At 41.8% G+C, this 25000-nt stretch overlaps 2 protein-coding genes across 5 annotated transcripts in view; both read left to right on the top strand.

Moving 5' to 3' along the window:
* ttc29 (tetratricopeptide repeat domain 29) overlaps nucleotides 1-14779 on the top strand; it is a 20034-nt gene extending 5255 nt beyond the window's left edge. For both annotated transcript variants that reach the window (XM_082965397.1, XM_082965398.1), the window contains exons 5-9: nucleotides 1163-1269; nucleotides 4696-4819; nucleotides 5540-5629; nucleotides 14267-14420; nucleotides 14665-14779. In XM_082965397.1, coding sequence (XP_082821523.1) covers nucleotides 1163-1269; nucleotides 4696-4819; nucleotides 5540-5629; nucleotides 14267-14420; nucleotides 14665-14678 — 489 coding nt within the window. In that variant the 3' untranslated portion in view covers nucleotides 14679-14779. The remainder of the gene's footprint in view (nucleotides 1-1162; nucleotides 1270-4695; nucleotides 4820-5539; nucleotides 5630-14266; nucleotides 14421-14664) is intronic.
* A 5883-nt stretch (nucleotides 14780-20662) lies between these two features.
* Nucleotides 20663-25000, top strand: part of slc10a7 (solute carrier family 10 member 7) — a 51129-nt gene continuing 46791 nt past the window's right edge. For all 3 annotated transcript variants that reach the window (XM_082965395.1, XM_082965396.1, XM_045711390.2), the window contains exon 1: nucleotides 20663-20930. In XM_082965395.1, coding sequence (XP_082821521.1) covers nucleotides 20831-20930 — 100 coding nt within the window. In that variant the 5' untranslated portion in view covers nucleotides 20663-20830. The remainder of the gene's footprint in view (nucleotides 20931-25000) is intronic.

Here is a 25000-nt window from a genome sequence, read left to right as displayed (position 1 = left end):
CCAACTCCAGTCCTCCCAACAGCCCAACTCCAGTCCTCTAGTACCCCCAACAGCCTAACTCCAGTCCTCCCAACAGCCCAACTCCAGTCCTCCCAACAGCCCAACTCCAGTCCTCTCAACAGCCCAACTCCAGTCCTCCCAACAGCCCAACTCCAGTCCTCCCAACAGCCCAACTCCAGTCCTCTCAACAGCCCAACTCCAGTCCTCCCAACAGCCCAACTCCAGTCCTCTAGTACCCCCAACAGCCCAACTCCAGTCCTCCCAACAGCCCAACTCCAGTCCTCCCAACAGCCCAACTCCAGTCCTCCCAACAGCCCAACTCCAGTCCTCTCAACAGCCCAACTCCAGTCCTCCCAACAGCCCAACTCCAGTCCTCCCAACAGCCCAACTCCAGTCCTCCCAACAGCCCAACTCCAGTCCTCCCAACAGCCCAACTCCAGTACTGGAGGACTGGAGTTGGGAAACACAGCTCTAAATGAATTAAATGTTTTTGTTTTGTTACTTTGTCTTTTAATCATTACATCATTAGATGTTAGTTTTTACTAACTATTACCAGGAGGACCACTTTGGAAAGTGTTTTAATTATAAGTGCTCTCCTCTGGGTTCTATTCTCTGGGATCTCTCCTCTGGTATCTCTCCTCTGGTATCTCTCCTCTGGGATCTCTCCTCTGGGATCTCTCCTCTGGGATCTCTCCTCTGGTATCTATTCTCTGGTATCTCTCCTCTGGGATCTCTCCTCTGGTATCTATTCTCTGGTATCTCTCCTCTGGGATCTCTCCTCTGGGATCTATTCGCTGGGTTCTATTCGCTGGGTTCTATTCTCTGGGTTCTATTCTCTGGGATCTATTCTCTGGGTTCTATTCTCTGGGTTCTATTCTCTGGGTTCTATCCTCTGGGTTCTATTCTCTGGGTTCTATTCTCTGGGTTCTATCCTCTGGGATCTATTCTCTGGGTTCTATCCTCTGGGATCTATTCTCTGGGTTCTATCCTCTGGGATCTATTCTCTGGGTTCTATTCTCTGGGTTCTATCCTCTGGGTTCTATTCTCTGGGTTCTATTCTCTGGGATCTATTCTCTGGGTTCTATCCTCTGGGTTCTATCCTCTGGGATCTAATGTACATCTGGTGTATTATTTTTCTAATAATAAATTCTAATAATTTCAGGTGACAGCCAAGCGCTTCCTGAACATGTACATGGAAATGTCTACAGCTCTGGGGGACGCAGGGGGACTGGGGAAGGCATATAAAGCCATCGCCAAGTCACTGGAGAGGTAGACTAGTAGTGCTGAGCCACTGACCACATTCGGTTATTATCGACGTCGGTTCAATTCCTTGAATTCCGTTTAGCTCTGGGTTTTTGTGACCCCCCAACCCGCCGTTTCTCTAGAGAGAAATGAAGTCCAGAACTATGTGAGACGCTGGGCTGAAGGGAGTTGTAGTTTTCATTAAGCAAATATTCAACCTAGTTCAGCGCCAAAACGTGATAATTAACTACAATGACCATAATCCATTGCGTACATTTTTTTTGGTGGGGGGGCTCAGACGGATCAGAGAGGAAGATGCAAAGCGAGAGGTTTCACTCTCTCCAAAATCTGTCCAAAATCAGCCCAATGCGTTTCTATGGGCTTATTTTGGGCTCCCACTGTTAGGGGGGGAGACATGAGCATCTTGTCATTATTTACAGATCTCTGGATGGATCCACTTTAACCCTGTTATGTTAGATACACACAGACCAGATATACCATATAACAACAAGAGAGAGGGATCCACTTTAACCCTGTTATGTTAGATACACACAGACCAGATATACCATATAACAACAAGAGAGAGGGATCCACTTTAACCCTGTTATGTTAGATACACACAGACCAGATATACCATATAACAACAAGAGAGAGGGATCCACTTTAACCCTGTTATGTTAGATACACACAGACCAGATATACCATATAACAACAAGAGAGAGGGATCCACTTTAACCCTGTTATGTTAGATACACACAGACCAGATATACCATATAACAACAAGAGAGAGGGATCCACTTTAACCCTGTTATGTTAGATACACACAGACCAGATATACCATATAACAACAAGAGAGGGGGATCCACTTTAACCCTGTTATGTTAGATACACACAGACCAGATATACCATATAACAACAAGAGAGAGGGATCCACTTTAACCCCTGTTATGTTAGATACACACAGACCAGATATACCATATAACAACAAGAGAGAGGGATCCACTTTAACCCTGTTATGTTAGATACACACAGACCAGATATACCATATAACAACAAGAGAGAGGGATCCACTTTAACCCTGTTATGTTAGATACACACAGACCAGATATACCATATAACAACAAGAGAGAGGGATCCACTTTAACCCTGTTATGTTAGATACACACAGACCAGATATACCATATAACAACAAGAGAGAGGGATCCACTTTAACCCTGTTATGTTAGATACACACAGACCAGATATACCATATAACAACAAGAGAGAGGGATCCACTTTAACCCTGTTATGTTAGATACACACAGACCAGATATACCATATAACAACAAGAGAGAGGGATCCACTTTAACCCTGTTATGTTAGATACACACAGACCAGATATACCATATAACAACAAGAGAGGGGGATCCACTTTAACCCTGTTATGTTAGATACACACAGACCAGATATACCATATAACAACAAGAGAGAGGGATCCACTTTAACCCCTGTTATGTTAGATACACACAGACCAGATATACCATATAACAACAAGAGAGAGGGATCCACTTTAACCCTGTTATGTTAGATACACACAGACCAGATATACCATATAACAACAAGAGAGAGGGATCCACTTTAACCCTGTTATGTTAGATACACACAGACCAGATATACCATATAACAACAAGAGAGAGGGATCCACTTTAACCCTGTTATGTTAGATACACACAGACCAGATATACCATATAACAACAAGAGAGAGGGATCCACTTTAACCCTGTTATGTTAGATACACACAGACCAGATATACCATATACAGATTACTACAGACGGGTGATTACTGCAGACGGGTGATTACTACAGACGGGTGATTACTACAGATGGGTGATTACTACAGACAGGTGATTACTACAGACACTACAGACAGGTGATTACTACAGACGGGTGATTACTACAGACGGGTGGTTACTACAGACAGGTGATTACTACAGACGGGTGATTACTACAGACAGGTGATTACTACAGACGGGTGATTACCACAGACGGGTGATTACTACAGACAGGTGATTACCACAGACGGGTGATTACTACAGACAGGTGATTACCACAGACGGGTGATTACTACAGATGGGTGATTACTACAGACACTACAGATGGGTGATTACTACAGACACTACAGACGGGTGATTACTACAGACGGGTGATTACTACAGACGGGTGATTACTACAGACACTACAGACGGGTGATTACTACAGACAGGTGATTACTACAGACAGGTGATTACTACAGACGGGTGATTACTACAGACACTACAGACGGGTGATTACTACAGATGGGTGATTACTACAGACAGGTGATTACTACAGACAGGTGATTACTACAGACGGGTGATTACTACAGACGGGTGATTACTACAGACGGGTGATTACTACAGACGGGTGATTACTACAGACGGGTGATTACTACAGACGGGTGATTACTACAGACGGGTGATTACTACAGATGGGTGATTACTACAGACGGGTGATTACTACAGACACTACAGACGGGTGATTACTACAGACAGGTGATTACTACAGACACTACAGACGGGTGATTACTACAGACGGGTGATTACTACAGACGGGTGATTACTACAGACGGGTGATTACCACAGACGGGTGATTACTTTGAGGAATGAAAAATAATAAAGTCATCCAATATAAACTAAGTAATAAACAGAACTGAAATATGTTTTTATTTCATAGTAATTTCCAAAGTTTCTATTGATGTCGACCCAATGTGGACCTGACATAGACAATGGAATGTTTTGGCCATTGAATGTCCACTATTTTTGGTTTTGTAATTTCCATTAAAAAGCTCTAAATCATTATAGAGTCGTTATTTCATAATGAATTTAAATGTTGAAAAATAATATTGAAACAGAAAATCCAAAACAGTGATTATTTTGTAATAATCGAACCGACCTCAAAAAAAAGCACAAATCGCTCAGCACTATTTACACACACAGACACACACACACTGAAGGACGGATACACACAGACACACACACTGAAGAACGGATACACACACTGAAAAACGGACACACACACACACACACTGAAGAATGGACGGACACACACTGAAGGACGGATACACACACACACACACTGAAGGACGGATACACACACACACTGGAGGACATACACACACACACTGGAGGACACACACACACTGAAGGACGGACGGACACACACACTGAAGGATGGACGGACACACACACTGAAGGATGGACGGACACACACACTGAAGGACGGAAGGACACACACACACACATACACACTGAAGGATGGACGGACACACACACACACACACACTGAAACACACACAGACACACACTGAAGGAAGGACACACACATCTGCCATTTTGTGTCGTTGGACCTTCGTTGGACCTTCCTATACAGTTCATGCTAATTGTGTGTGTGTCCTAGTGAGGGGAAGCTGAGTGAGACGGTCCAGTATCTGGAGAAGTTTGCAGAGGTTTCCCAGGGCAACAACCAATACCACAACCTGGAGGAAGCATGCATGTGTCTAGGAGTCATCTTCAACTCTAGAGTAAGAGAGGGAGGGAGGGAGAGAGGGAGGGGAGGTAGGGGGAGGGAGGGAGGGAGGGGAGAGAGGGAGGGAGGGAGGGAGGGAGGGGAGGTAGGGGGAGGGAGGGAGGGGGAGAGAGGGAGGGAGAGAGGGAGGGGAGGTAGGGGGGAGGGAGGGAGGGAGGGAGGGAGGGGAGAGAGGGAGGGAGGGAGGGGAGAGGGGGAGAGAGGAAGGGAGAGAGAGAGGGGGAGGGAGAGAGGGAGGGAAGGGAGAGGGGGAGGGAGGGAGGGAGGGAGGGAGGGAGAGGAGAGAGAGAGAGGGAGGGAGGGAGAGAGGTGGAGGGAGGGAGAGAGGGAGGGAGGGGGAGAGAGAGAAGGGGAGAGGGAGGGAGGGAGGGAGGGAGGGGAGATGTGTCTTTGAGTTATCTTCAACTCAAGAGGGAGAGGGGACAAAATAAGAATTCAGAGATGGATTGACATTTTACAATTTGACAACATGCATTTATTCCACTTTTCAAATTAAGCATCTTCCCTACTCTCTGTCTCTCTTTTCCTCTCTCTGTCTATCCCCCCTCTCTCTTTTCCTCTCTCTGTTTAACCCCCCCTCTCTCTTTTCCTCTCTCTGTTTAACCCCCTCTCTCTTTTCCTCTCTCTGTCTATCCCCCCTCTCTCTTTTCCTCTCTCTGTCTATCCCCCCCTCTCTCTTTTCCTCTCTCTCTCTCTCACCCCTCACACTCCTCAGGGTCAGTACGAAAGAGGCTGTACGTACTTCGAACGGGGGTACGAGATCGCCCGTGACCTGGAGGAGGTCACCCTGCTCCAGAGGGCTCAGGTATGAGGGCCTTTCTATAAATAATGGGGCCAGTGTGTGACATTGGGATCAACATCTCAAAATGGTTTGTAACAAAAATAAAAAAGGATTTTCATGCATTTTACAACAACAGGCCTATACATCCTATACAACAACAGGACTATACATCCTATACAACAACAGGACTATACATCCTATATAACAACAGGACTATACATCCTATATAACAACAGGACTAGACATCCTATATAACAACAGGACTATACATCCTATACAACAACAGGACTATACATCCTATATAACAACAGGACTATACATCCTATATAACAACAGGACTATACATCCTATATAACAACAGGACTATACATCCTATATAACAACAGGACTAGGACTATATAACAACAGGACTATACATCCTATATAACAACAGGACTATACATCCTATATAACAACAGGACTATACATCCTATATAACAACAGGACTATACATCCTATATAACAACAGGACTATACATCCTATATAACAACAGGACTATACATCCTATATAACAACAGGACTATACATCCTATACAACAACAGGACTATACATCCTATATAACAACAGGACTATACATCCTATATAACAACAGGACTATACATCCTATACAACAACAGGACTATACATCCTATACAACAACAGGACTATACATCCTATATAACAACAGGACTAGGACTATATAACAACAGGACTATACATCCTATACAACAACAGGACTATACATCCTATATAACAACAGGACTATACATCCTATATAACAACAGGACTATACATCCTATACAACAACAGGACTATACATCCTATATAACAACAGGACTATACATCCTATATAACAACAGGACTATACATCCTATATAACAACAGGACTAGGACTATACAACAACAGGACTATACATCCTATATAACAACAGGACTAGGACTATATAACAACAGGACTATACATCCTATACAACAACAGGACTATACATCCTATACAACAACAGGACTATACATCCTATATAACAACAGGACTATACATCCTATATAACAACAGGACTATACATCCTATACAACAACAGGACTATACATCCTATACAACAACAGGACTATACATCCTATATAACAACAGGACTATACATCCTATATAACAACAGGACTATACATCCTATATAACAACAGGACTATACATCCTATACAACAACAGGACTATACATCCTATACAACAACAGGACTATACATCCTATATAACAACAGGACTATACATCCTATACAACAACAGGACTATACATCCTATACAACAACAGGACTATACATCCTATACAACAACAGGACTATACATCCTATATAACAACAGGACTATACATCCTATATAACAACAGGACTATACATCCTATACAACAACAGGACTAGGACTATATAACAACAGGACTATACATCCTATATAACAACAGGACTATACATCCTATATAACAACAGGACTATACATCCTATACAACAACAGGACTATACATCCTATACAACAACAGGACTATACATCCTATATAACAACAGGACTATACATCCTATATAACAACAGGACTATACATCCTATACAACAACAGGACTATACATCCTATATAACAACAGGACTATACATCCTATATAACAACAGGACTATACATCCTATATAACAACAGGACTATACATCCTATACAACAACAGGACTATACATCCTATACAACAACAGGACTATACATCCTATATAACAACAGGACTATACATCCTATACAACAACAGGACTATACTATAAACAACAGGACTATACATCCTATACAACAACAGGACTATACATCCTATACAACAACAGGACTATACATCCTATATAACAACAGGACTATACATCCTATATAACAACAGGACTATACATCCTATATAACAACAGGACTATACATCCTATATAACAACAGGACTATACATCCTATATAACAACAGGACTATACATCCTATATAACAACAGGACTATACATCCTATATAACAACAGGACTATACATCCTATACAACAACAGGACTAGGACTATACAACAACAGGACTATACATCCTATATAACAACAGGACTATACATCCTATATAACAACAGGACTATACATCCTATAAACAACAGGACTAACTATAAACAACAGGACTATACATCCTATACAACAACAGGACTATACATCCTATACAACAACAGGACTATACATCCTATACAACAACAGGACTATACATCCTATATAACAACAGGACTAGGACTATACAACAACAGGACTATACATCCTATATAACAACAGGACTATACATCCTATACAACAACAGGACTATACATCCTATATAACAACAGGACTATACATCCTATACAACAACAGGACTATACATCCTATACAACAACAGGACTATACATCCTATATAACAACAGGACTAGGACCTATACAACAACAGGACTATACATCCTATATAACAACAGGACTAGGACTATATAACAACAGGACTATACATCCTATATAACAACAGGACTATACATCCTATATAACAACAGGACTATACATCCTATACAACAACAGGACTATACATCCTATATAACAACAGGACTATACATCCTATACAACAACAGGACTATACATCCTATACAACAACAGGACTATACATCCTATACAACAACAGGACTATACATCCTATACAACAACAGGACTATACATCCTATATAACAACAGGACTATACATCCTATACAACAACAGGACTATACATCCTATACAACAACAGGACTATACATCCTATATAACAACAGGACTATACATCCTATATAACAACAGGACTAGGACTATATAACAACAGGACTATACATCCTATACAACAACAGGACTATACATCCTATACAACAACAGGACTATACATCCTATATAACAACAGGACTATACATCCTATATAACAACAGGACTATACATCCTATATAACAACAGGACTATACATCCTATATAACAACAGGACTATACAACAACAGGACTAGGACTATATAACAACAGGACTATACATCCTATATAACAACAGGACTATACATCCTATACAACAACAGGACTATACATCCTATATAACAACAGGACTAGGACTATATAACAACAGGACTATACATCCTATATAACAACAGGACTATATAACAACAGGACTATACATCCTATATAACAACAGGACTATACATCCTATATAACAACAGGACTATACATCCTATATAACAACAGGACTATACATCCTATATAACAACAGGACTATACATCCTATACAACAACAGGACTATACATCCTATATAACAACAGGACTAGGACTATACAACAACAGGACTATACATCCTATATAACAACAGGACTATACATCCTATACAACAACAGGCTATACATCCTATATAACAACAGGACTAGGACTATACAACAACAGGACTATACATCCTATACAACAACAGGACTATACATCCTATATAACAACAGGACTATACATCCTATATAACAACAGGACTATACATCCTATACAACAACAGGACTATACATCCTATATAACAACAGGACTATACATCCTATATAACAACAGGACTATACATCCTATATAACAACAGGACTAGGACTATATAACAACAGGACTATACATCCTATACAACAACAGGACTATACATCCTATATAACAACAGGACTATACATCCTATATAACAACAGGACTATACATCCTATATAACAACAGGACTATACATCCTATATAACAACAGGACTATACTATATAACAACAGGACTATACATCCTATATAACAACAGGACTATACATCCTATATAACAACAGGACTATACATCCTATACAACAACAGGACTAGGACTATATAACAACAGGACTATACATCCTATACAACAACAGGACTATACATCCTATATAACAACAGGACTATACATCCTATATAACAACAGGACTAGGACTATATAACAACAGGACTATACATCCTATATAACAACAGGACTATACATCCTATATAACAACAGGACTATACATCCTATATAACAACAGGACTATACATCCTATACAACAACAGGACTATACATCCTATATAACAACAGGACTATACATCCTATATAACAACAGGACTATACATCCTATATAACAACAGGACTATACATCCTATATAACAACAGGACTATACATCCTATACAACAACAGGACTATACATCCTATACAACAACAGGACTATACATCCTATACAACAACAGGACTATACATCCTATACAACAACAGGACTATACATCCTATACAACAACAGGACTAGGACTATATAACAACAGGACTATACATCCTATATAACAACAGGACTATACATCCTATATAACAACAGGACTATACATCCTATACAACAACAGGACTATACATCCTATACAACAACAGGACTAGGACTATATAACAACAGGACTATACATCCTATATAACAACAGGACTATACATCCTATATAACAACAGGACTATACATCCTATATAACAACAGGACTATACATCCTATACAACAACAGGACTAGGACTATATAACAACAGGACTATACATCCTATATAACAACAGGACTATACATCCTATATAACAACAGGACTATACATCCTATACAACAACAGGACTATACATCCTATACAACAACAGGACTATACATCCTATACAACAACAGGACTATACATCCTATACAACAACAGGACTAGGACTATACAACAACAGGACTATACATCCTGTATAACAACAGGACTATACATCCTATATAACAACAGGACTATACATCCTATACAACAACAGGAAGGGGTCATACAGACATTGACAAGTCAAATTCAATGACTTTCAGGGACTATTTCAAACACTTTATGGTAATTTTCAAGGACCTCAATGTTATATAATTGTATAATTTATATAATTGTACATATAGGGTCTAATATAAAATAACATGTAAAAAAGTGTCAAATAATAAAAAGTAGCCCATTATCACGTTAAGAATACTTCTTTAGGCCTTGACATTCTAATTGACATTCTAATTGATATTCTAATTGATATTCTAATTGACATTCTAATTGACATTCTAATTGACATTCTAATTGTTCTTACATTCTAAACTATGAGAGAATAATGTGGACATTGCCTGACTATATAGATTGTATCCTTGGGGATGTTTCTGTAGTCTTTTCTAATGATAAAGTGGCCTTATTCTTCTTCGTTGGCATCCGATATGTTGCAGTACCGGGCCCAACTGGACTATAATATAAATCCATTACACTTTGTGATACGAAATGGGAAAAACAAAACAATTTAATAAAAATACATATATATGTTTTTATTACATTACCAAGTAACATTACACTCATTAAAACCCATCACCTCATTACCCTACTAACCATACATAAGCACAGGCAAAATCCTAAACCTGGTTCAGTCTGCTTTCCAACAGACACTCTGAGACAATTTCACCTTTCAGCAGGACCATAACCTTAAACACAAGGCCAAATCTACACTGGAGTTGCTTACCAAAGAGGACAGTGAATGTTCCTGAGGGGCCTAGTTACAGTTTTGACTTAAATCTGCTTGAAAATCTATGGCAAGACTAAACTACCAACTAAATCTATGGAAAGACTAAACTACCAACAAAATCTATGGCAAGACTTAACTACCAACTTGACGAACTTAAAGAATTTAAAAAAGAATTATAATGTGTAAATAGTGTACAATCCAGGTGTGTAAAGCTCTTAGAGACTTACCCAGAAAGACTCACAGCTCTTAGAGACTTACCCAGAAAGACTCCCAGCTCTTAGAGACTTACCCAGAAAGACTCACAGCTCTTAGAGACTTACCCAGAAAGACTCACAGCTCTAAGAGACTTACCCAGAAAGACTCACAGCTCTAAGAGACTTACCCAGAAAGACTCACAGCTCTAAGAGACTTACCCAGAAAGACTCACAGCTCTTAGTGACTTGCCCAGAAAGACTCACAGCTCTAAGAGACTTACCCAGAAAGACTCACAGCTCTAAGAGACTTACCCAGAATGACTCACAGCTCTTAGAGACTTACCCAGAAAGACTCACAGCTCTAAGAGACTTACCCAGAAAGACTCACAGCTCTAAGAGACTTACCCAGAAAGACTCACAGCTCTAAAAGACTTACCCAGAATGACTCACAGCTCTTAGAGACTTACCCAGAAAGACTCACAGCTCTAAGAGACTTACCCAGAAAGACTCACAGCTCTAAGAGACTTACCCAGAATGACTCACAGCTCTTAGAGACTTACCCAGAAAGACTCACAGCTCTAAGAGACTTACCCAGAAAGACTCACAGCTCTAAGAGATTTACCCAGAATGACTCACAGCTCTTAGAGACTTACCCAGAAAGACTCACAGTTCTTAGAGACTTACCCAGAAAGACTAAACAGTTCTTAGAGACTTACCCAGAAAGACTCACAGTTCTTAGAGACTTACCCAGAAAGACTCACAGCTCTAAGAGACTTACCCAGAAAGACTCACAGCTCTAAGAGACTTACCCAGAAAGACTCACAGCTCTAAGAGACTTACCCAGAAAGACTCACAGCTCTTAGTGACTTACCCAGAAAGACTCACAGCTCTTAGAGACTTACCCAGAAAGACTCACAGCTCTTAGAGACTTACCCAGAAAGACTCACAGCTCTAAGAGACTTACCCAGAAAGACTCACAGCTCTTAGTGACTTACCCAGAAAGACTCCCAGCTCTTAGAGACTTACCCAGAAAGACTCCCAGCTGTAATCCCACCACCCACTAGAGAAACAGACAACTCATCATATATGGATTTTGAGAAAGGTCCCTTACCTCTCTTAGTTATGGCCAGGAGTTATCTTGTTCCCAGCGGGCGATATGGGTTCGGGTCCTGCTGCAGCGATCCGGGTCACGGCACCAAGAATTGTGGTGAGAGAAAAAAAAAACTCAGAAGGCAGTCCGATCTCAGTATAGAAAAGCTTTATTACGAGCGTGCACGCAAGGGAAAACCAAATAGAGTCGCTCTTTGTTCTCACAGACATTTATACAGACCCAGGATGGGTGTGGGTGTTTCACATGCCCTTGGATTGAGTCTGGTGCTTCTACTTATCACCACAGTTGGCCTAGAGAAAGACTAATCATACCAGGGACATGTCCACTCCCCCACACATCCTGGGATAACAGGACCCATTAAAGATTGTTTCACAGAAAGTTAAAACAGGACAGTTTAGAAACAGTTATAAAATAGGGCTGGTTATATTACAAAACTAAACTCAGCAACAACAAAAATAAATAAAAAAACGTCCTCTCACTGTCAACTGCGTTTATTTTCAGCAAACTTAAACATGTGTAAATATTTTTATGAACATAACAACATTCAACAACTGAGACATAAACTGAACAAGTTCCACAGACATGTGACTAACAGAAATGGAATAATGTGTCCCAGAACAAAGGGGGGGTCAAAATCAAAAGTAACAGTCAGTATCTGGTGTGGCCACCAGCTGCATGAAGTACTGCTAGTAAGTCAGTATCTGGTGTGGCCACCAGCTGCATTAAGTACTGCTAGTAAGTCAGTATCTGGTGTGGCCACCAGCTGCATGAAGTACTGCTAGTAAGTCAGTATCTGGTGTGGCCACCAGCTGCATTAAGTACTGCTAGTAAGTCAGTATCTGGTGTGGCCACCAGCTGCATGAAGTACTGCTAGTAAGTCAGTATCTGGTGTGGCCACCAGCTGCATGAAGTACTGCTAGTAAGTCAGTATCTGGTGTGGCCACCAGCTGCATGAAGTACTGCTAGTAAGTCAGTATCTGGTGTGGCCACCAGCTGCATTAAGTACTGCTAGTAAGTCAGTATCTGGTGTGGCCACCAGCTGCATGAAGTACTGCTAGTAAGTCAGTATCTGGTGTGGCCACCAGCTGCATGAAGTACTGCTAGTAAGTCAGTATCTGGTGTGGCCACCAGCTGCATTAAGTACTGCTAGTAAGTCAGTATCTGGTGTGGCCACCAGCTGCATGAAGTACTGCTAGTAAGTCAGTATCTGGTGTGGCCACCAGCTGCATGAAGTACTGCTAGTAAGTCAGTATCTGGTGTGGCCACCAGCTGCATGAAGTACTGCTAGTAAGTCAGTATCTGGTGTGGCCACCAGCTGCATTAAGTACTGCTAGTAAGTCAGTATCTGGTGTGGCCACCAGCTGCATTAAGTACTGCTAGTAAGTCAGTATCTGGTGTGGCCACCAGCTGCATTAAGTACTGCAGTGCATCTCCTCCTCATAGACTGATAGGGGATACAGCCTATGTGTAAATTCTTCTGTCTTTATATTCTATGTATCGTTGTCAGGCACCATGTCACCATGGTTAGATGGAAATGTACTCGGCAAATAAAGGTCATCCCGTCTGAGCCTGGTTCCTCTCTAGGTTTCTTCCTGGGTTCTTCCTGCCTTCTAGGGAGTTTTTCCTCGCCACCGTCCTTCTGCCAGCCTCTGCATTGCTGTCTCTTTGGATTTATTTATTTATTTTTGGCTGGGTATCTGTTAAACAGTTTGTGAAAACTGCTGAAGTAAAAAAAAAAAAGTAATTTATAAAATCTTTTTTTTTTTTTCTTTCTTTCTTCATTGTGATTGTCAGGTGTTTGTGGGTAGTGCCCGTGCCTACAGTATGATCAGGAAGTACAGTCGTTCCGTTGAGACGGCATCACACAGTGACCTGCTACACCTGACAGGCTGGAAGGAGTGCAGGGAGAACGTTTTCACTGATACAGCAGGATCTGCCGCAGCCGCAGGTGAATCTGGTTAGGAGGGTATTGTCTGCTTCTGAAATGGCACACCTTTTTTTCCATTTATCATCTATGTACGTGACATTTAGGGCAAAAGCATATAGTGGAGGTCTTCAAAATAGAACGTTTTTTTAAATCACTGTTGTTATTAGAGCTAGTTTATGTACTAGGCCTAGGACCATGTTCTCTATTTCAAAACGTTTTTCTACTGTTTGCTCCCAACTGAACATGACCCTGTTGTTTCAAACAGAGGGGAAGATATGAGGAGGAGGAGGAGGAGGAAGAGGAGGACCAGAGAAGAAGATGGAAGTGCATATTCTTATCACCGTGTTGATAATAAAACATAAAACTCTGGTCATAGCAAACGTGTTTATCTTTTCATTTACAATCTGTAGAAACTATGAGGAAAAGAAAAGGTTCAGAACTTTTGTGAAACATCACAGTAGAAAAATATATGGAAATTAAATATCAAAACTGGATGATGTTCAGAGATAGATGGGAGGGGTTGAGGGGAGCTGAAGGATGGGACTGGATGGTGGTCAGAGATAGATGGGAGGGGTTGAGGGGAGCTGAAGGATGGGACTGGATGGTGGTCAGAGATAGATGGGAGGGGTTGAGGGGAGCTGAAGGATGGGACTGGATGGTGTTAAGAGATGGGGCGGCAGCGTAGCCTAGTGGTTAGAACGTTGGACTAGTAACCGAAAGGTTGCAAGATTGAATCCCCCAAGCTGACGAGGTAAAAATCTGTTGTTCTGCCCCAGAACAAGGCAGTTAACCCCACTGTTCCTAGGCCGTCGTTGAAAATACGTTTTTGTTCTTAACTGACTTGCCTCGTTAAATAAAGGTTAAATAAAATATAAAAAATAAAGAGAGAGATAGGAGGGGTTGAGGGGAGCTGAAGGATGGGACTAAAAACAAACAAAATATAACTATTGTGAAATAGATTGTGTCTGTAAAATATATATAGTCTGGAAGTAGAAGCCTAAGTGTTGTTGTCCATTAGTTTACTCCAATTAGGGGACAGGAGTGAGTAGATTACTTTTAAAACTATGTGCGGACATCTTGAACACAGTGTCCAGATCTCTAGATATTCCTATAATAGAGGTACTGTAATGACCGTGTCCTACTGGCATATATGGACTGTAAAAGCGTAATACCCGTAATAGATGAACCCATCTAATTTCAAATAGCTAATCAAAGATACTAACATGGGAATCAAACGAGTGATACGTCTGTTGTTCGTAGTTGACTGTTATTTAAATAGTAACTTTCAAAAGGAGATTTGAGCTGCGTCTTTATTGCACTGTTGTGGACAGCCGTTCAACGCAGATGAAAAGTAGTACACGTTTACTACGGTATTTACGCCAAAACGATTTGCCCACGTGTCAGGAAGTAAACGAGAGTTACGGTGTTTGCACTAGTTACCTCAACCACAAAGTCAAAATTGACTATATCGTCAAAATTCATGAAACAAAAATTGTTGTTCTTAATTGAAGGTTATGTCTACGGTTAGTAGTGTGGTTAATGTTATGGTTGAGGTTAGGGGTTAAAATCGCGATTTTAAGAAGATAAACGGTAGAAATAGGCGGGGTTTATAACGTTGTGGCTGTAGTAACTAGTGACGAACACGTTGCCGATCCTTTTACCGTTCTCCTGGCAGCAGAATAATATGCACGGTTTTTTTCTTCTTCAAAATACAAGTCCTCCTACAAAGATATGCTAAACTTTGGGAATATCGATTTTTTTTTGTACTCTAGTGCAGTACAACAGTTTTTTCACAGCATCGCAACTACCTTTTAAAAAAATGTATGGATAATTTGCCGTTCTTTAATTTTTTTAAATGTATTTATACAGATAAAAAAATAAATATACAGTTGAAGTCAGAAGTTTACATACACCTTAGCCGAATACATTTAAACTCAGTGTATCACAATTCCTGACATTTAATCCTAGTAAAAATTCCCTGTTTTAGGTCAGTTCGGATCACCACTTTATTTTACAAATGTAAAATGTCAGAATAATAGTAGAGAGAATGATTTATTTCAGCTTTTATTTCTTTCCTCACATTCCCAGTGGGTCAGAAGTTTACATACACTCAATTAGTATTTGGTAGCATTGCCTTTAAATTGTTTAACTTGGGTCAAACGTTTCGGGTTGCCTTCCACAAGCTTCAATCACCACCTTCCGGAGACACCTGAAACCCCACCTCTTTAAGGAATACCTGGGATAGGATAAAGTAATCCTTCTAACCCCCCCTCAGTTCTGCCCACAAATTTTCTATGGGATTGAGGTCAGGGCTTTGTGATGGCCACTCCAATACCTTGACTTTGTTGTCCTTAAGCCATTTTGCCACAACTTTGGAAGTATAATTGGGGTCATTGTCCATTTGGAAGACCCATTTGCGACCAAGCTTTAACTTCCTGACTGATGTTTTGAGATGTTGCTTCAATATATCCACATAATTTCCCTTCCTCCTGATGCCATCTATTTTGTGAAGTGCACCAGTCCCTCCTGCAGCAAAGCACCCCCACAACATGATGCTGCCATCTCGTGCTTCACGGTTGGGATGGTGTTCTTCGGCTTGTAAGCCTCCCCCTTTTTCCTCCAAACATAACGATGGTCATTATGGCCAAACAGTTTTATTTTTGTTTCATCAGACCAGAGGACATTTCTCCAAAAAGTACGATCTTTGTCCCCATGTGCAGTTGCAAACCGTAGTCTGGCTTTTTTATGGCGGTTTTGGAGCAGTGGCTTCTTCCATGCTGAGCGGCCTTTCAGGTTATGTCGATATAGGACTCGTTTTACTGTGGATATAGATATTTTTGTACCTGTTTCCTCCAGCATCTTCACAAGGTCCTTTGCTGTTATTCTGGGATTGATTTGCACTTTCCACACCAAAGTGTGTTCATCTCTAGGAGACAGAATGGGTCTCCTTCCTGAGCGGTATGGCGGCTGCATGGTCCCATGGTGTTTATACTTGCGTACTATTGTTTGTACAGATGAACGTGGTACCTTCAGGCATTTGGATATTGCTCCCAAGGATGAACCAAGTCTACAATTTGTTTTCTGAGGTATTGGCTGATTTCTTTAGATTTTCCCATGATGTCAAGCAAAGAGGCACTGAGTTTGAAGGTAGGCCTTGAAATACATCCACAGGTACACCTCCAATTGACTCAAATTATGTCAATTAGCCTATCAGAATCTTCTAAAGCCATGACATCATTTTCTGGACTTTTCCAAGCTGTTTAAAGGCACAGTCAACTTAGTGTATGTAAACTTCTGACCCACTGGAATTGTGATACAGTGAATTATAAGTGAAACAATCTGTCTGGAAACAATGTTTGAAAAAATGACTTGTGTCATGCACAAAGTAGATGTCCTAACCGACTTTCCACAACTATAGTTTGTTAACAAGAAATGTGTGGAGTGGTTGAAAAACGAGTTTTAATGACTCCAACCTAAGTGTAGGTAAACTTCTGACTATATACACTGCTCAAAAAAATAAAGGGAACACTAAAATAACACATCCTAGATCTGAATGAAAGAAATAATCTTATTAAATACTTTTTTCTTTACATAGTTGAATGTGCTGACAACAAAATCACACAAAAATAATCAATGGAAATCCAATTTATCAACCCATGGAGGTCTGGATTTGGAGTCACACTCAAAATTATAGTGGAAAACCACACTACAGGCTGATCCAACTTTGATGTAATGTCCTTAAAACAAGTCAAAATGAGGCTCAGTAATGTATGTGGCCTCCACGTACCTGTATGACCTCCCTACAACGCCTGGGCATGCTCCTGATGAGGTGGCGGGTGGTCTCCTGAGGGATCTCCTCCCAGACCTGGACTAAAGCATTCGCCAACTCCTGGACAGTCTGTGGTGCAACGTGGCGTTGGTGGATGGAGCGAGACATGATGTCCCAGATGTGCACAATTGGATTCAGGTCTGGGGAACGGGCGGGCCAGTCCATAGCACCAATACCTTCCTCTTGCAGGAACTGCTGACACACTCCAGCCACATGAGGTCTAGCATTGTCTTGCATTAGGAGGAACCCAGGGCCAACCGCACCAGCATATGGTCTCACAAGGGGTCTGAGGATCTCATCTCGGTACCTAATGGGAGTCAGGCTACCTCTGGCGAGCACATGGAGGGCTGTGCGGCCCCCCCAAAGAAATGCCACCCCACACCATGACTGACCCACCGCCAAACCGGTCATGCTGGAGGATGTTGCAGGCAGCAGAACGTTCTCCACGGCGTCTCCAGACTCTGTCACGTCTGTCACGTGCTCAGTGTGAACCTGCTTTCATCTGTGAAGAGCACAGGGCGCCAGTGGCGAATTTGCCAATCTTGGTGTTCTCTGGCAAATGCCAAACGTCCTGCACGGTGTTGGGCTGTAAGCACAACCCCCACCTGTGGACGTCGGGCCCTCATACCACCCTCATGGAGTCTGTTTCTGACCGTTTGAGCAGACACATGCACATTTGTGGCCTGCTGGAGGTCATTTTGCAGGGCTCTGGCAGTGCTCCTCCTGCTCCTCCTTGCACAAAGGCGGAGGTAGCGGTCCTGCTGCTGGGTTGTTGCCCTCCTACGGCCTCCTCCACGTCTCCTGATGTACTGGCCTGTCTCCTGGTAGCGCCTCCATGCTCTGGACACTACGCTGACAGACACAGCAAACCTTCTTGCCACAGCTCGCCATCCTGGATGAGCTGCACTACCTGAGCCACTTGTGTGGGTAGAGTGAAAGCACCGCCAGCATTCAAAAGTGACCAAAACATCAGCCAGGAAGCATAGGAACTGAGAAGTGGTCTGTGGTCCCCACCTGCAGAACCACTCCTTTATTGGGGGTGTCTTGCTTATTGCCTATAATTTCCACCTGTTGTCTATTCCATTTGCACAACAGCATGTGAAATGTATTGTCAATCAGTGTTGCTTCCTAAGTGGACAGTTTGATTTCACAGAAGTGTGATTGACTTGGAGTTACATTGTGTTGTTTAAGTGTTCCCTTTATTTTTTTGAGCAGTATATATATATATATAATTTCTTTACAAAGTTTACACCAATACTGGTATGTGCAAAGCTATTTTGTAGGTTATATGTAAGTCAATAAATAATACATTTTTAATAAAATATAAATATGTAATTACAATTACTCAATAGTCAGGGCCCTGACAGCAACCAGTGGTAGAAAAAGTACCCAATTGTCATACTTGAGTAAAAGTAAAGATACCTTAATAGAAAATGACTCAAGTAAAAATGAAAGTCACCCAGTAAAATCCTACCTTAGTTAAAAGTCTAAAAGTATTTGGTTTTAAATATACTGAAGTATCAAAAGTAAAAGTATAAATTATTTCATATTCCTTATATTAAGGAAACCAGATGGAACCATTTTATTTTACATTTTTTAATTTACAGAAAGCCAGGCGCATGTTCCAACACTCAGACATCATTTACAAATGAAGCATTTGTGTTTAGTGAGTCCACCAGATCAGAGGCAGTAGGGATGACCAGGGATGTTCTCTGTTTAGTGAGTCCACCAGATCAGAGGCAGTAGGGATGACCAGGGATGTTCTCTGTTTAGTGAGTCCTCCAGATCAGAGGCAGTAGGGATAACCAGGGACGTTCTCTTGATAAGTGTGTGAATTGGACCATTTTCCTGTCCTGCTAAGCATCCAAAACCTAACGAGTACTTTTGGGTGTCAGGAAAAATGTATGGTGTAAAAAGCACATCATTTTCTGTAGGAATGTAGTGAAGTAAAAGTAAAAGTTTTCAAAAATATAAATTGTAAAGTACAGATACCCCCAAAAAACTACTACAGTAGCACTTTCAAGTATTAGGCCTTAAGTACTTTACACCACTGCTAACAACACTCCGTATTATTCCGTTTCCCATGAAATTACACTATATATAGATTCTACAGACTGTACCGAGTACTCCCAACCTCACTTTTTTACATCTGCAGAAATTATTGTGTTTTTCTCTAGAAAGCTCAATATTGTCACAATACATACCAGTCTGAACATTGTATTTTTCAATAGTGGTCTTAAAACCCAGAAATTCCTTCTTGCATTTGCTTATAAGCACAATAAATAAATAAAAATATCGATATTGATTAAAAATGGGGGGGGAAAAAATCATTTGAATGAGTTGAATCCACCCTTTGCAATGTTTTTTTTGGAAATACAGGCTTTTATTCTGAAGAATCCCCCCCCCCCCCTTCATTTCCAATAGGGAAGTGACGTCATCGTCAGTACCGCTATCAGAAATTTCGTGCGGATATGAAATCGTGTGTTTCATATCCTTCATCAAAACTACAACCTGACAAAGTTTCTGTCGCTATTTAGGGTTCTCGTCCGGACGGGCCAGGGAAGTTCGGTTCGGCCCGGAGAGCCGTGTAGAAGCTGGTAACATGGGCCTGTTGGCTAGAATACGGAAAGAATGGTTTATTATCGGCATAGTGGCAGTAATAGTATCGGCGAAACTACAGCCTTCATTTGGATTGAAAGGAGGTGAGTTCATGTTAACACTGATCTGATATTCTTCAATATTCATGTTTATTCAAAACATAAGTAAGATCTTATGATTTGCCATAATGGTTCGGGACAAGAACGATAGGTAGTTTACATGAGCAGTTGTGTTTTGCAAGTTGGACGGTGATATCTGTTGAGCTGTTAGACTCACTCCAGAAGGTGAGCTGACAGTTCCCATGGTCATCACTCACATTTCATGTCATTAAATCTTCTGTATGGATGTTAACAGGTATCTTCTGTATGGATGTTAACAGGCCTGATGCTTGGTCTGAACCATAACAGGTATCTTCTGTATGGGTGTTAACAGGTATCTTCTGTATAGATGTTAACAGGCATCTTCTGTATGGGTGTTAACAGGCCTGATGCTTGGTCTGAACCATAACAGGTATCTTCTGTATGGGTGTTAACAGGCCTGATGCTTGGTCTGAACCATAACAGGTATCTTCTGTATGGGTGTTAACAGGCCTGATGCTTGGTCTGAACCATAACAGGTATCTTCTGTATGGGTGTTAACAGGCCTGATGCTTGGTCTGAACCATAACAGGCATCTTCTGTATGGCTGTTAACAGGCATCTTCTGTATGGCTGTTAACAGGTATCTTCTGTATGGATGTTAACAGGTATCTTCTGTATGGGTGTTAACAGGCATCTTCTGTATGGGTGTTAACAGGCATCTTCTGTATGGGTGTTAACAGGTATCTTCTGTATGGATGTTAACAGGGATCTTCTGTATGGGTGTTAAAACCCCCGATGCTTGGTCTGAACCATAACAGGCATCGCTTGCGGTAGGGACCTTTTCATATCAGCGAGACATAATCTAATATCTCCAAGTTACAGCGCGTCTATGGAAGACAGACTGAAGACTAATTAACTAGCCAGTTATTAGCTATCTAGCATGGTCCAAACCCCTGTGTGGAGGCCGCCAGAAACGTCACTGAAAAAATACTGTCCACTGAGACTTATATATTTTTAAAAGTGTACAGAAAGTGTGTATTTTTCATTAGAAATTATTTTGAAATGAAAGTAAAAGGCTTTTTAAGTTTTTAGAACCATATCGCAAAATCTGAGAATCGATTCACGCTTAGATGGCGTTTTTTATCTTCAAGAGCCAGTCTACCTCAGAAAATAACACATTAGGTCGTTGGACCGAAGGGGTAACGATAGACTCCTAGAGCTAACCTGACTAGAGCTAACCTACCTGACTAGAGCTAACCTGACTAGAGCTAACCTGACTAGAGCTAACCTGACTAGAGCTAACCTGACTAGAGCTAAGCTAACCTGGCTAGAGCTAAGCTAACCTGACTAGAGCTAACCTAACCTGACTAGAGCTAAGCTAACCTGACTAGAGCTAAGCTAACCTGACTAGAGCTAACCTAACCTGACTAGAGCTAAGCTAACCTGACTAGAGCTAACCTAACCTGACTAGAGCTAACCTAACCTGACTAGAGCTAACCTACCTGACTAGAGCTAACCTACCTGACTAGAGCTGACCTGACTAGAGCTAAGCTAACCTGACTAGAGCTAACCTGACTAGAGCTAACCTGACTAGAGCTAAGCTAACCTGACTAGAGCTAACCTGACTAGAGCTAAGCTAACCTGACTAGAGCTGACCTAACCTGACTAGAGCTAACCTGACTAGAGCTGACCTGACTAGAGCTAACCTGACTAGAGCTAACCTACCTGAGTAGAGCTAACCTACCTGACTAGAGCTAAGCTAACCTGACTAGAGCTAACCTAACCTGACTAGAGCTAACCTAACCTGACTAGAGCTAAGCTAACCTGACTAGAGCTAAGCTAACCTGACTAGAGCTAACCTGACTAGAGCTAACCTGACTAGAGCTAACCTGAGCTAAGCTGACTAGAGCTAACCTGACTAGAGCTAACCTGGCTAGAGCTAACCTGACTAGAGCTAACCTGACTAGAGCTAACCTGACTAGAGCTAACCTGACTAGAGCTGACCTGACTAGAGCTGACCTGACTACAGCTAACCTGACTAGAGCTAACCTGACTACAGCTAACCTGACTAGAGCTAACCTGACTAGAGCTAACCTGACTAGAGCTAACCTGACTAGAGCTGACCTAACCTGACTAGAGCTAACCTGACTAGAGCTAACCTGACTAGAGCTAACCTGACTAGAGCTGACCTGACTAGAGCTAAGCTGACCTGACTAGAGCTAAGCTAACCTGACTAGAGCTAACCTAACCTGACTAGAGCTGACCTAACCTGACTAGAGCTAACCTGACTAGAGCTAACCTGACTAGAGCTAACCTGACTAGAGCTAACCTGGCTAGAGCTAACCTGACTAGAGCTAACCTGACTAGAGCTGAGCTGACTAGAGCTGACCTGACTACAGCTAACCTGACTAGAGCTAACCTGACTAGAGCTAACCTGACTAGAGCTAACCTGACTAGAGCTGACCTGACTAGAGCTAAGCTAACCTGACTAGAGCTAAGCTAACCTGACTAGAGCTGACCTAACCTGACTAGAGCTAACCTGGCTAGAGCTAACCTGGCTAGAGCTAACCTGGCTAGAGCTAACCTGACTAGAGCTAACCTGACTAGAGCTAACCTGACTAGAGCTGAGCTGACTAGAGCTGAGCTGACTAGAGCTGACCTGACTAGAGCTAACCTGACTAGAGCTAACCTGACTAGAGCTAACCTGACCTGACTAGAGCTAACCTGACTAGAGCTAACCTGACCTGACTAGAGCTAACCTGACCTGACTAGAGCTAACCTGACTAGAGCTAACCTGACCTGACTAGAGCTAACCTGACCTGACTAGAGCTAACCTGACTAGAGCTGACCTAACCTGACTAGAGCTAACCTGACTAGAGCTAACCTGACTAGAGCTAACCTGACTAGAGCTGACCTGACTAGAGCTGACCTGACCTGACTAGAGCTAACCTGACTAGAGCTAACCTGACTAGAGCTAACCTGACCTGACTAGAGCTGAGCTGACTAGAGCTGAGCTGACTAGAGCTAACCTGACTAGAGCTAACCTGACTAGAGCTGACCTGACTAGAGCTGACCTGACTAGAGCTGACCTGACTAGAGCTAACCTGACTAGAGCTAACCTGACTAGAGCTGACCTGACTAGAGCTAACCTGACTAGAGCTAACCTGACTAGAGCTAACCTGACTAGAGCTAACCTGACTAGAGCTGACCTGACTAGAGCTAACCTGACTAGAGCTAACCTGACTAGAGCTGACCTGACTAGAGCTAAGCTAACCTGACTAGAGCTAAGCTAACCTGACTAGAGCTAACCTGACTAGAGCTAAGCTGACCTGACTAGAGCTAAGCTAACCTGACTAGAGCTAACCTGACTAGAGCTAAGCTAACCTGACTAGAGCTGACCTAACCTGACTAGAGCTAACCTGACTAGAGCTAACCTGACCTGACTAGAGCTAACCTGACCTGACTAGAGCTGACCTGACTAGAGCTAACCTGACTAGAGCTGACCTGACTAGAGCTAACCTGACCTGACTAGAGCTAACCTGACTAGAGCTAACCTGACTAGAGCTAACCTGACTAGAGCTAACCTGACCTGACTAGAGCTGACCTGACTAGAGCTAACCTGACTAGAGCTAACCTGACTAGAGCTAACCTGACCTGACTAGAGCTAACCTGACTAGAGCTAACCTGACTAGAGCTAACCTGACTAGAGCTAACCTGACCTGACTAGAGCTAACCTGAATAGAGCTAACCTGACTAGATCTAACCTGACCTGACTAGAGCTAACCTGACTAGAGCTAACCTGACCTGACTAGAGCTAACCTGACTAGAGCTAACCTGACTAGAGCTAACCTGACTAGAGCTAACCTGACTAGAGCTAACCTGACCTGACTAGAGCTAACCTAACTTACCACCAACACTCCTCTCTGATTCAGAGGGGTTAAATGCGGAAAAAGCATTTCAATTGAATACATTAAGTTGTACAACTGACCAGGATTTCAGCTACTGTTTCAGCCTTCAGTATCATATTCATAGTTTACCAGCGATTATCGGAAAAGAAAGCGGAAGTGACACGATAAGAGCATCGCACCCAGTAAA

Source organism: Salmo salar, chromosome 18 (assembly GCF_965601325.2).
Source record: "Salmo salar chromosome 18, fSalSal1, whole genome shotgun sequence".
Classification (NCBI taxonomy): domain Eukaryota; kingdom Metazoa; phylum Chordata; class Actinopteri; order Salmoniformes; family Salmonidae; genus Salmo; species Salmo salar.
The sequence above is the reverse complement of the archived record's forward strand: the minus strand, read 5'-3'. Positions and strand labels throughout refer to the sequence as shown.